General features: G+C 45.3%; 1 protein-coding gene across 1 annotated transcript in view; it reads right to left on the bottom strand.

Moving 5' to 3' along the window:
• LOC142297016 (cytochrome P450 2K1-like) overlaps positions 1 to 11,475 on the bottom strand; it is a 57,947-nt gene extending 46,472 nt beyond the window's left edge. Inside the window, exons 1-4 of the mRNA XM_075341225.1 lie at positions 11,394 to 11,475; positions 8,118 to 8,297; positions 4,882 to 5,044; positions 3,216 to 3,365 (exon numbers count right to left, since the gene is read on the bottom strand). Coding sequence (XP_075197340.1) covers positions 3,216 to 3,365; positions 4,882 to 5,044; positions 8,118 to 8,288 — 484 coding nt within the window. The 5' untranslated portion in view covers positions 8,289 to 8,297; positions 11,394 to 11,475. The remainder of the gene's footprint in view (positions 1 to 3,215; positions 3,366 to 4,881; positions 5,045 to 8,117; positions 8,298 to 11,393) is intronic.
• Between the last annotated feature and the right edge of the window lie 2,874 nt (positions 11,476 to 14,349).

The following is a 14,349-nucleotide window of genomic DNA, read 5'->3' on the forward strand; positions in this document are numbered from 1 at the left end:
CCACTATTTATGCCCAAGTCCTTTTCCCAGGTGCTATCACCTAGTTCTATTCCTCCCATACTATACATGCTTTTTACATTTCTTTTACCCAGATGTAGGACTTTACATTTGCCCCTTTTAAAACCATACTGTTCTCCTCGGCCTATTGTTCGAGTGTCTAGATCCTTCCGAATACACTCTTTCCTCTCTAGTGTTGGCTACTCCTCCTATCTTAATATTATCTACTACAAATTTTATGAGTTCCACAGTAATTCCATTATCCAGATCATTTATAAAGATATTAAACAGCACTGGCCCCTGGATAGAGCCTTGCAGCCTCCGCTTTTGACTTCTCCAGGTTGATGTGTAGCCATTCAGTATTACTCGTTGTGCACGGTCATTAAGCCGGTTGTGAATCCATCTAACTGATTTAATTAACTAACTTGAATTCCGTTGGTGCCATTGCAGTCTATGGGTTTGTCAGGGATTAGTCTCAATCCTGTTTTCAGAGAAATTCAGGCAAAACAGCAAATGTGTACCGCCCCACGCTCGGCTGCAGCCGAGCCGCTCGGATCCGGGCTCGTGTGCTGGTGCCTTGAGCGTCTCCGGACCGGAGGTCACGTCGCTCTGGAAAGGGGCTGGCATGTTGAGAGGGGTTTTTGTTTAGATTAGAGTTCGTGACGCCACCCACGGGTCGTGGTGAATGTAGGCACCACCGCTGCCGATTACGGGGCACCCCAGGGAAGATGTTGGGGGCAGCTTGTGATGTTAACCCCTCCGTGGGCAGGGGGTGGTGGCCCCGGGACCCAGTTGATGTGGTGCAGTGTTGGTGCGTGGCCCACGAGCCCAGTAGTACTCACTCTGACAAACACACAGGAGTCTCTGGTAAACCAAACGGAGGATGGTCGGTGCCCGCAGCCGGTTGCTTTGGTCCCCAAACGGGTTGATGGTGTCCGCTTTTCTCTTGCACCTTTTTGTAGAAATAGACAGCCGCGCTTCAGCGACGGGAGTGCCGCTCCCCGGCGTGTACGTCGGGAGAGCCCGTTTGCCCGCAGGCGCTGGCCCGTTGGATCTCTTGGCCTTTGGCGGTGGCCGTTATCCAGAATTGGTGGGCTGTTGCCTTCTTTTGGGACTTTGGGTGGGAAAAGACCTAAAGTCCAGACCTCAATCAGTTAATTAACGGGGTCCGGTAGATTCGGGACCATGTTTCAGGGTCTGAGTATCCCCTCTTGTGCTCCGGTTTCCAGCTGGCTCCCCAGTTCGGTACCGGCGGGCCACTACCCTGTCCCACCTACCTATGGTTCCACCGGCTCCTGCAGACGGCCACCACCATCCGCCTCCTAGCCAAAGTGCCCGGGCGCCGACCCAGGACACTAACAGATTTTACTCCTCCACACACTTCACTGTCATAACTGATCTGTTTGGGTCTTCCTGCCTTTGGGCATGTGAACTCCTAGGTGGGCGTGGACAACCACCTGGCTCCGCCCCATGGTGTGGACATCAAACCCAGAGGGAGGTGACTAGGGTTTTGTAGGTTGGCTGCTGTCACCTTATTTGGGGATGGGTGTAGTGTAAGGTTCTAAGGGGTACTTTGCACACTACGACATCGCAAGCCGATGCTTGCGATGCCGAGCGCGATAGTCCCCGTCCCCGTCGCAGCTGCGATATCTTGTGTTTGCTGCCGTAGCAAATAATATCGCTACGCCAGCTTCACATGCACTCACCTGCCCTGCCACGTTGCTCTGGCCGGAGACCCGCCTCCTTACTAAGGGGGCGGGTCGTGCGGCATCACAGCGACGTCACATGGCAGGCGGCCAATAGGAGCGGAGGGGCGGAGATGAACGGGATGTAAAAATCCCGCCCACTTTCTTCCTTCCGCATTGCAGCCGGGACACAGGTAGGAGATGTTCCTCGCTCCTCCGGCTTCACACACAGCAATGTGTCCTGCCTGCTGGAACGAGGAACAACATCGTACCATCGCAGCAGCAGCATTATGGAAATGTCGGACCCTACACCGATCATACGATAACGACGCTTTTGCGCTCGTTAATCGTATGTAAAAGGATTTGCACACTACGATATCGACAGCGACGCCGGATGTGCGTCACTTTCAATTTGACCCCACCGACATCGCACGTGCGATATCGTAGTGTGCAAAGTACCCCTAACTGTGACTACCTGGCTAGTCCAGGGCGTCACACTCCCCCTTGGTTGAATGCAGACCGTTCACGGGATGCCCAACCACCACCGGTTTATTTTGTAACTGCAATGATAAGAAAAAGAGTAACACAATACAATTATAATAACATTATTTACATAAGAATACTTTAGGAATCATCCCTTTACGGGAGGCAGGTTACCAAAATGTTGCAAACATTAAAGAGCACTTTTATTATTAACGGGAACGAGACCAGGTCCTGCCGCTTGCCCACCCAAGCAAACCTGCACCTTGATGCTGCCTCTAAGAAAACCAGGTCAGCACCCCTTTTCCCCAGTCCTGGAAACAGGCCCAGGTACGGGTATTGCCCACAACGGGCCGGGTACAAAGTTCCATACCCGGCAGTCTCCCAGAGGCCCCACGTCCAGGGGACCCCTGACCCGGGATTCGGAACCACGTTTCAGGGTCTGAGTACCCCCTCTTGTGCTCCGGTTTCCAGCTGGCTCCCCGGTTCGGTACCGGCGGGCCACTACCCTGTCCCGGCTACCTATGGTTCCATTGTGCTGTCTTCCCGGCTCCTGCAGATGGCCACCACCGTCTGCCTCCTAGCCAAAGTGCCCGGGCGCCTACCCAGGAGATTTTACTCCTCCATACACTTCACTGTCAAAACTGATCTGATCTGTGTGGGTCTTCCTGCCTCTAGGCATGTGAACTCCTAGATGGGCGTGGCCAACCGCCTGGCTCCGCCCCCCTGGTGTGGACATCAAACCCAGAGGGAGGTGACTAGGGTTTAGTAGGTTGGCTGATGTCACCTTATTTGGGGATGGGCGTAGTGCAAGGGCCTAACTGTGACTACCTGGCTAGTCCAGGGCATCACAAATGCAGTGCAGAAAATGAGCAACTCAATTAGATGCAAATCCAATTAGCGTTAAATATTTAAGCATTCACTGAATCTAGAGAGCTTGAACAATATGCAATTTGCTTTGTATAAAATCACCTAAAATTGTCTCCACTATTTTACATGTTACAAAAGATTATATCAGACAGATAAGGATCACATAAGCTCTTATATTCTCACCTTTATAATCTTTAAACGCCTGAACTAAACTACTGGCTTCATCAATGATCTTGTGCTCTATGCCCTTCTTCCCCATTCCATAATCTCGTAAGGTAGAGAGCGTAAATCTTCTCATCACTTTCCAGTTCTCTCCATTAGCAAAGATAACACCTGGAAGAAGCAGGATAAATCAATGTGTGCTGTACATGGAATATAGATAGATAGATAGATAGATAGATAGATAGAGGGATAGATAGAGGGATAGATAGAGGGATAGATAGAGGGATAGATAGATAGATAGATAGATAGATAGATAGATAGATAGATAGATAGATAGAGGGATAGATAGATAGATAGATAGATAGATAGATAGATAGATAGATAGATAGATAGATAGATAGATAGATGGATGGATAGATAGATAGATAGAGGGATAGATGGATAGATAGATGATACATAGATAGAGGGATAGATGGATAGATAGATAGATAGATAGAAGGTACAGAATGTTCTGAGCACTCCTGAGAGTACTAGGAGACAAGAAGCTGGGGATCAAAAGTTGAACATGCAACCCATGGGTAGCATAAATGAAACCCTGGCTACCCATGGGACTGACGAAGATAGTCTGGTTGCCGCTCTCACCTGGTTTCTTTCCACCAGACAGCAATTGATTGACAGATCTATCCCTATCTAAGCACATGGGAAAGACCTGTCAATCACCTAGAGCATGATGTTGAGATGCCAGCCGGAGAAGGCACCAGATTAGTCTCTGCTTTCCCTATGTTTGGATCTTCAAACTATGGATTCTCTGAAACCTTCGAGTATTTTAGAAAAGGATATCTCACTAAAGGGGGCTTTACACGCAGCGATAACGGTCAAAATCGCTCATCGGTGACATGCCCCCCTATTCTCGAATATCGCTGCTGCTCGATGTACGAAGTGGTTCGTCGCTCCTGCGGCAGCACACATCGCTATGTGTGATGCCGCAGGAACGAGAAACCTCAACTTACCTACTGCCGCCCACAATGCATAAGGAAGGAGGTGGGCGGGATGTTACGTCCCGCTCATCTCCGCCCCTCCGCTTCTATTGGGCGGCGGTTCAGTGATGCTGCTGTGACGTCGCTGTGACACTGAACGAACCGCCCCCTTAGAAAGGAGGCGGTTTGCCGGTCACAGCGACGTCGCAGAGCAGTTATATGAATGTGACGCTGCCGTAGCGATACTGTTCGCTACGGCAGCGATCATACGATATCGCATGTACGATGGGGGCGGGTGCTTTAGTGCTCGACATCGCTAGCAATTGCTAGCAATGTCATAGCGTGTAAAGCGGCCTTAAGTCTCAGTATCACATCTATTTCATTTGAAAAGATGAAATAACTACAGCAGTACCCTACAATTTGAATTAGAGAGAATGCAGCTCACTTCTTCAATAAGAGTTGAGATTCACTTACCCAAAAATGGCCTCTATGGAGCACTGGTCTTCTAGCTCTGTATTGTTTGCACATCTAGCTACAGTGGAAGCTGACAACAGCTGATCGGTGGAAGTGCCCGGTTTTGGACCTCCAATGGTATATTGATGATACATCCTAAGCACAACTGATCAGTACAGTACAGTACAGGATAATTATTTAAATTGGCCCCCCAAAAATTAGATGGTGTTAAAAATTTTATGAAGAATAACACTTACCATGATCTTTTGTAGTTTTGGCAAATAGTTCCATTTTTGGTCGATCAGAGAATTCGTCCGCGTGATTGACTAGAGCATCTTTGATAGTTTCGTAACCACATAGGACCACCAGCTTGCCAAAGCCTATCTGCACGCTAAAGACTGTGCCGTACGTCTTTGACAACTGTGAAAAAAAGAAGAGAAAGGTCATTCATTAGACCCAATATTGTCAGAACAGTTTGACCCCGGTACTGGAATCCAGAACTTAAGTAGAATGAGGCCAGTGCCAAAGTCTTATTTGCCATAATGATTCTTATGGTTTCATCCAAAATATTTGGAAATTTTACTAGTAGTGATGGACGACCCCCTGATGCTCGGGGTCGGGAGCCTCGCCCGAACGTTTTGTAAAGATCGAGATCGGGATTGAGATAACACGAACTTGCGTCCGAACACCGAACTTGGGCTTTACAGTTATAAGATCGGGCGGGGAGGGTGTGTAAAATAAAGAATATAGTTAATAATAAACATTGTCATTATACTTACAGGTCTCGCTACGCATCCTGCAGACTCTGTCTCCCGGCCGCTTCTGCTTCTGAGTCCAATCATTGCTGTGCCCCCGCGTAACCACCACTGCCAAAGGACCTTTCATGACTTCACAGCCATGTGACTAGTCAGGTGTGAATGTTGTACACACATTAGTTTACAGACTGGTCACATGGCTATGACGTCATAGAATATCCTGTTAACTGAACTTTGACTGTCACTGTGCAAGTGTTGCATCACATCACCTGGCATGGTGCACACTTTTCCGAGAGGAGCGGGTCGGCTGCATGTATTTCCATGCAGCTGAGGCGCTCCTGTCCTGAGAGCTTCAGGCCATGCCGGCTGATACCGATGCGAGACACAAGTGGAATCATCCCCTCACTGTCAGCCTGCATCTCGCTCTGTACAGAGTGATGAAGCACAGCTGATAATGCTCTACCTGTGGACTACATTGGACTAAAGAATTTTTTTTATAAAAAAGACAGTGTCTAAATGTTTTTTTTTTGTTTTATTTCTAATAAAAAAGATAAATAAAAAGAAATGTGTGGGCTCCCACTGTATTTTGATCACCAGTCAGGTAAAACCAGGCAGCTGGGGGCTGGGATTCTTCGCAGCCCGCAGCCGCCCCTGGAAATGGCGTATTGTTTCTTAGCGCCATTTCCAGGTGCTATACCCTGCTCGTCCAGTGGCCCTGATGGTGGTGGCACACTGGGTAATAAGGGGGTTAATACCAGCTTTGTATTCTCAGCTCCGAAATTCATGGTGTCTCATGCCAAATTAGACATGGCCACCATGAATTTCTGGTAAACAGTAAAAAAAGAGAAAAACACAACACAGAGAAAAATATTTATATTAGAAATAAAACAAAAAAAATTTAGAGACTCCATCTTTATTATAAAAAAAATCCTTAATCTGACACAGGTAGTGCAATGTCAGCTCTGCTTCATCACTCTGTGCAGACAGCGTCTATACAGAGTGAGAAGCAGGCTGACACTGAGGCCGGAGTTCCACTTGCGTATGACTCATACAGTCTCGCATCGACATTACCCCACACGTACTGACACTCTCTGGACATGAGCGCCTCAACTGCATGGAAATACATGCAGCCACCCGCTCCTGTCAGGAGAGTGTGTAGTCATATGGATGCAATACTCACACAGTGACAGTCAAGGTTCAGTTACGAGGACCTTTGATGACATCATAGCCATGTGATCAGTCTGTAAGCAAATGTCTGTACAACATTTACACCAGACTGGTCACATGGCTATGACGTCATGGAAGGTACTTTAGTCAGTGGTGCTCACCGGGGGGTACAGCAATGACCGGACATGGAAGCAAAAGTGGCCGGGAGACAGAGACCTGTAAGTATTATCATAATATTTTTAATAATGTGGGGTTTTTTTTCAACCTCTGGACCCAAACTGGACCTGAATTATAACATGAGCTTCCCAGGAAAGCTTGTGTTCAGGATTGTGTACACGATCACTATGTGTTAGGTACGAACCCTGAACTTTACAGTTCGGGACCACCCATCACTATTTACAAGCCATTATATGGTAAAGATCATAGTTTTCTGTTAGAGCCCACAAGCAGTGACATGGCTTTCAAGGAGTGTACACTCCTTGAAAGCAGTAGACACCGCTGTATACATTATTGTCAGAGTCCCACGTGATTTGCAAGCTTCCAGCAAGTGAACTGAGGAAGGTCTAATCGACTGAAATGTCTTCATCCACTGGATGGCATTATATTTGGAATTAATAAAAAAATTAAAGTTCACTTGAAGTGCATGGTCATTTGTTTATGGTAATGGCTCTGGACCCTACCATTGCACCCAACAAAAACGTTAGATGTGCCTTGTGCTGTATGTATTATTGGTTCTGAATCTGTGTAATTTTTGTGCAAACCAAATTTACATAAATATGTTTATCTTCTTAAGAACTTTGCCTTGCCTTTATCTTATATTGAAAAGTGGACAGTGCTTATCGAGTGGAGGCGCCACAAAATTAATGTATTTGGAATGGAAAATTGACATAACTATACTGTAGCTGGCATAGATTTTATTTATTAGAGGGAACAAAATGCACAAAATTTATTGTGGTACACATCTCATAATGAACTTTTGTTCAAGACTGGCATGTAAAAATACTGTTCTTGATAAATGTCTTTCATTACATAAATAATTAACAGGAGTCTGGACCCTACCATTGCAACCAACAAAAACGTTGGATGGGCCTTGTGCTGTATGTATGATTGGTTCTGAATCTGTGTGATTTTTGTGCAAACCAAATTTACATAAAAATGTTTATCTTCTTAAGAACTTTGCCTTGCCCTCATCTTATCTTGAAAAGTAGACAGTGCTTATCGAGTGGAGGCGCCACAAAATTAATTTGGAGTGGAAAATTGGCATAAATATACTGTAGCTGGCATAGATTTTATTTATTAGAGGGAACAAAATGCACAGAATTTATTGAGGTACACATCTCATAATGAACTTTTGTTCAAGACTGGCATATAAAAATACTGTTCTTGATAAATGTCCTCAATTACATAAATAATTAATACCGTAGGCAAGTTCAAATCTCAACTCATTGTCAATTTGACCCTTTAGCTGGCGCTGGATTGCCAGGCAGCAAACCATATAGAAACCGCCATCTGTAGGAATGATGTTAAGAATTGATCATAATTGTCTATGCAGTAACGTAATTCTATCTTACCTCCAATAATGTTGTATGAGGCTTTGATAGGTCCAGGGTCAGTGCATTTCCAATGATTGGTAGAGGGGTTGGTCCAGGGGGAAAATTCCTGTAACGCGCATTGTTTTTGCTAAAGGCAAAGGCCAAAAACAGGATAACAGCTATGGCCAAAAGAACAGTGATCAGGTCCATGGTAAAGTCCTGTAAGAAAATAAAATATAAACAGGTCTTGAAGATTCAATGGCGCAGTAAAGGCAACTCAGTGGTGATTCACAAGACAATTTAATATACAACAATAGCTACACAAGCTGTAAATGCAATATTTGTATACTTTGATTATTCTAAGGGGTACTTTGCACGCTGCGACATTGCTAGCCGATGCTAGCGATGCCGAGCACGATAGGCCCCGCCCCCGTCGCACATGCGATATGTAGTGCGAGCTGCCGTAGCGAACTTTATCGCTACGGCAGCTTCACACGCACTTACCTGGTCGGCGACGTTGCTGTGACTGCCGAAGAATCCCTCCTTCAAGGGGGAGGTGTGTTCGGCGTCACAGCAATGTCACCATGACATCACTAAGCAGCCGGCCAATAGCAGCGGAGGGGCGGAGATGAGCGGGATGTAAACATCCCGCCCACCTTCTCCCTTCCGCATTGCCGATGGATGGCGGGCGCAGGTAAGGAGATGTTTGTCGCTCCTGCAGTGTCACACAAAGCAATGTGTGGAGCTGCAGGAACAACAAAAAACATCGTACCTGCGGACGCACCGATATTATGAAAATGAACGACGTGACACATATCACCGATTTTTTGACTGTTTCACGCTCGTTCATCTTCTCTCCTTGGCTTTATACGTTGCAACATCGATACCGGCGCCGGATGTGCGTCACTTTCGATTTGACCCCGACGATATCGCAGTAGCGATGTCGCAACATGCAAAGTACCACTAAGACTAGATTAGATAATGGATGCTACTTTTTTAGGTTAATAATCACAGTCTGTCTGTCATGGATATGTCAATGTCATCTCAGTTTCCGTCGCAATCCCTCTAATCTAATTGATTCAATTTATCTACACACCTGAGAAGAAGGGACTATAGTGCAAACAGTCCAATACTAAATGATAACTTCCCCCACACAGTACTTTATGACTGGAGAGGAAGCAATGGCTCAGAGGAACAGCCCTCAGTTAGTCGGATCATCTCCTGGAAATGGTTTGGATCTAGTCACACTGTTTTACTGGTGCTGGTTAGTGTCTTCTACTGGTACTGGTCTGGGTCTTCTACTGACACCAGTCTGGCTTTTTCACTGGCTCTAATCATGGTCTACTGGCGCCAGTCAGGGTCTTCTACTGGTGCCAGTCAGGGTCTTCTGCTGGTGCCAGTCAGGGTCTTTTACTGGCGCCAATCAGGGTCTTCTACTGGCGCCAATCAGGGTCTTCTACTGGCGCCAATCAGGGTCTTCTACTGGCGCCAATCAGGGTCTTCTACTGGCGCCATCAGGGTCTTCTACTGGCGCCAGTCAGGGTCGTCTACTGGCACCAATCAAGATCCTTTACTTAGCTCAGGTCATGGATCTTCCTCTCAGCTTAGGTCACCGATCTTCATCTCTTCTCACGTATAGCTCAAGATCAGACCACTCTCGGACTCTTCTATGACAATGGTGGCTGTAAGCACACTGCATTGCCACACAACCTTTGAGGTACTGCATCAAACGCATCCTCTACTCGGCATAGTCAGGCCTTTTATATTTCGCAACTGTGATACAATTGTCACCTCACTCGGTGCTTCTTCTAAACTCTTCGATGGAGGAAACACACATCTTGTTATTGAGTTCCCAGTTATTATCTTTGACCAGCAGATTCCAATGTGTTTCTACAAGATATTAGCTGCGTGCGTCTTCTGCTGTTCCTACTCCCTTACAAAAAATGCTTTATAAGGTGATGCATGTACAGGTGGGGACTTCAGTGAATTTCCTTACATTTTTTAATTTCTCAGAAATATAATACTATTATATAATATAATATCACTACTAAAACACACGTAAAAGATCCAAATTTATAACTCATAACACCTCTATATACGGTAGATAACACAAAGCCATCATTTACAATAGGTGATGTCACAGCTCACCTCCTCCTGTACAATGACTGCTATCACTTCTATATTCAGTAAACAGCAACAGTATTGTCATGGTTCGCCTCCCCGTCCACATGGCTAGGGGGCGGAGCCTTCTCTTGGGCCATACTTCCGGACCCTGGATGCCTTAAAAGCTGACAATTCCAGTGAACCAGCGCCGGCTATAAGCTTAGCACTGCTTTGCCTGTGATTGCTGGTCCTGTGAGTGATATCCTGATCTGTCTGTTCCTGTGCCCCCGGGCCCTTGTTTGTGTTCCGTCCCCTGGTCGTCCCTTCTGTCCTCTGTCCCCTCTCCTATTTCCCCACTTGGTTGCTTCCTCCGGTACTGACCTTGGCCTGACTTTGACTCCGCTTCTGCTCATTCCTCCGGTCCTGCTTCTGCCTGTACGGTGTTTTACCCAGCCTGCCTGACTATTGCTCGCATGCCCTGCAGCTCTGCTTCTCAGCTGTGCTGTGAGGCAGTGTATGAGAACACTGTGTATTCACTTCCTGGTTGCTCTGTGTAGTGTCTTCTGCTGCAGAGCTCTGGCTCCCCCTGGTGGCAGCATTACAAGTATCCAGAATTCACAATAGATGTCCAGCTCACCTCCTCCCCTTCTTGTATAATGACTGATAACACCACTATGTACAGTAGACAGAACAAGATTCCCGATTCACAATAACTGATGACAGAAATTTAGCTGATATGTACAGATGTGAGCTTATCTCTTACTTATTTTGACTCCACATATTCCAGGATTAGTGACCATATTTTATTGCACATGTTATTGTGATGCTTTATTGGGAGATGTGTATGATACATGTGCATGTGTCGCCACCCAGAGGTTGTGGCGTGGATTACATCCTGAGTTTTTTGTTATGTCAATGAATTTGAACTTCGACAACCTCTTCAATGACAGCGGTGTGGTGCTTTTTTGGATAATTGCAGATCCCATTGATGATACCCACATATACTATACATTACTAGCAGGTCCTGTGAATATATCACCAGGTTATAGAATATGTGTAGCCTGGGAATATCCCTTTAAGGGGGTGTCCTATTTGTGGTTTTGCTGCATTTCATGCATAGCTTTACAAATCAAGTTCCTTCTGCTCATAAACACTCGGGATTCTACGTCACCCTTCCTAAAATGCAGCTAATATACAGAATTGGGGCCATACCTTCTCCTTGCAGGGTGTTAATCCAGTGGAGGGGACACCATGGGTCGCTGGGACTCGTCTCTTCCGTCCTCGCTGGGAATTGTGAGCTTTAAACCCAGTAGTAATCACATGAGCAGCTGACGAGACTCACCCACAAGTCACTGATCGCCCAACCCATAAAACGTCTCATTCTCTAACACTGAAACATTCCACCCGTGCGAGAAGTGATTAACAGCAGAAATTAAAGGGGTTTTCCACAATATATGGTCCAATAGAAAAAAAATCAGGGTCCCCATATACTAACCCTATTAATTCAGCCTTTTTCCCCATTTGCACTATATTTTATTCATCTAATATATAAAGCTGAATGTGTGTATGTATATACGTATGTGTGTATGTACTGTATGTCCGGGATTGGCATCTGCAGCGTCGCAGTTACAGCCACAAAATTTTGCACACTCACACGTCTGGACCCCGAGAGCGTCATAGGCTATGTTGTGAGGCGAAATTTTAACCCCCGCGTTCCAATTTACCAATCAATTTTGCCCCTATCTACATAATGGGAACGTTGTAGACTATGTTGTGACAGGAAAATGTAACCCCGCGCTTTACAGTTACTCTCCAAAAAACATGCCTCCATTAAAGTAAATGGAGCCTAGAACTACAGGTTATTAGTAGGAGCTGTGAGTGGTTGCTATAGGAACAAAATACATTCATAGTATAAGAAGCTTATATGTGAGGTAATAAGATGTCGGTGGGGAGACGGATAGAGAGAGACACAGAGACAGACAGAGAGAGAGACAGACAGAGACACAGAGAGACAGACAGAAACAGACAGAGACAGACAGGGAAGGAGACAGAGATAGAGACAGACAGGGAAAGAGACAGACAGAGACAAACGGTGAAAGAGACAGATAGAGATAGACGCTGAAAGAGACAGACCTGGAAAGAGACAGACCTGGAAAGAGACAGACCTGGAAAGAGACAGACAGAGACAGACCTGGAAAGAGACAGACCTGGAAAGAGACAGACCTGGAAAGAGACAGATGGGGAAAGAGACAGATGGGGAAAGAGACAGACAGACATGCAGACAGACATGCAGACAGGGACAGAGACCGGAAGGGGAAGAAGGAGACAGCCAGAGAGACAGACAAAGATAGATGGGGAAAGACACAGACCTTGATAGAGACAGACGGGGAAAGAGACAGAGAAATAGAGACAGACAAGGAAAGAGACAGACAGAGACAGGCAGACAGGGAAAGAGACAGACAGGAAAAGACACAGACAAAGAGACCGGGAAACAGACGGGGAAAGAGACAGACCTGGGAAAGAGAAAGACCTAGAAAGAGACAGATGGGGAAAGAAACAGAGAGATAGAGACAGACAAAAAAAGAGACAGACAGAGACAGGCAGACGGGGAAAGAGGCAGACGGGGAAAGAGACAGACGGGGAAAGAGACATATAGGGAAAGAGACAGACCTGGAAAGAGACAGACGGAGCACATTACTTGGCCAATTTAGTTAAATCTGTGTGGAATATCTGTGGTGTTGAGATATATGTTGTGAAATGCTTCTATTAGCTTAGTTTTTGCCTTTTAATAATTACATTTCTATCTATTTGTTTTGTGGTTTTTGTGTGCAGAATACATTTTTGTTAATACATTCTATTTTGTTAACAACAGTTATTAACCCGGGCGAAGCCGTGTAGTACAGCTAGTTTTTCATATAGTGGATACTTTTTGTGCTTGTGTGTTTCTGAATCTCCTCTTCAAGACTTGGTGCCTAAGGAATGTGATTTGGGGGACCCATGATAGGGTCATGAGAAAAACTAATAAGTTCCAAAATTGGATGTGTTTAAAAATATGTTTCTGTGCTGAGATAATCTTATATATGTGGCCCTGCTATGTACTGTGTAATGAACGTGTCTGACCGTACAGGAACATTGTCTAATCATACCACAGCTCCTGGGCAGGGGAGGAAGTAAAACAGTAAAAAAAATTACAGCGTGGGATCATACCTTGATCTTTCTGTGAGGTAAAACATTTCCCTGCCTGTTTTTAACAATATTCCTGCTCTGAAATAATCTTATATATGTGTCCCTACTGTGTAATGACAGTGTCTGACTATACAGAGACATGGCCTGATCATACCACATCTCCTGGGCAGGAGAAGAAGTAAAAGAGTAAAATGTAACATTACAGTATGGAATCATAGATTGTTCTTTCTGTGAGGTAAAACATTTCCCTGCCTGTTTATAACAATGTTACTGTGCTGAGATAATCTTATAAATGTGCCTCTGCTATGTACTGTGTAATGGCCGTGTCTGTCCGTACAGGGACATGGTCTGATCATACCACATCTCCTCGGAAGGGGAGGAAGTAAAAGAGTAAAAATTAACATTACAGCATGGGATCATAGCTTGTTTTTTATGTGAGGTAAAACATTTCCCTGCCTGCTTTTTAACAAAGTTCCTGTGCTGAGATAATGTTATATAATGTGTCCCTGCTATGTACTGTGTAATGGCTCTCTCTAGTGTACAGGTACATGGTCTGATCATACCACATCTTCTTGGCAGGAGAGGAAGCACAGGAGAGTATATAAACATTTCAGCATATGATCATAGATGATTCTTTCTGTGAGTTAACACATTTCCCTGCCTATTTATAAAAAAGCGTTATACCTCAAAGAAAGAAATATATTCGACTCCATGCTGTAATGTCTGTATACTCTTTTGCATCCTCCCCTGCCCAGGAGTTGTGGTATGATCAGGCCATGTCCCTCTATGGTCAGACACGGCCATTACACAGTACACAGCAGGGACACATATATAAGATTATCTCAGCACAGCAACATTTTATTAAACACATCCAAAAGATCTGTTGATTAAAATTAATTTTGTCCATGGAACAACCCCTTTAAGTTAATTGAGCTTTGTGGGCATTCAATTCTGTGCCACTCAGTTTTGATAGAATCCTTGT

The sequence above is a fragment of the Anomaloglossus baeobatrachus genome, chromosome 3, assembly GCF_048569485.1.
Source record: "Anomaloglossus baeobatrachus isolate aAnoBae1 chromosome 3, aAnoBae1.hap1, whole genome shotgun sequence".
NCBI lineage: Eukaryota > Metazoa > Chordata > Amphibia > Anura > Aromobatidae > Anomaloglossus > Anomaloglossus baeobatrachus.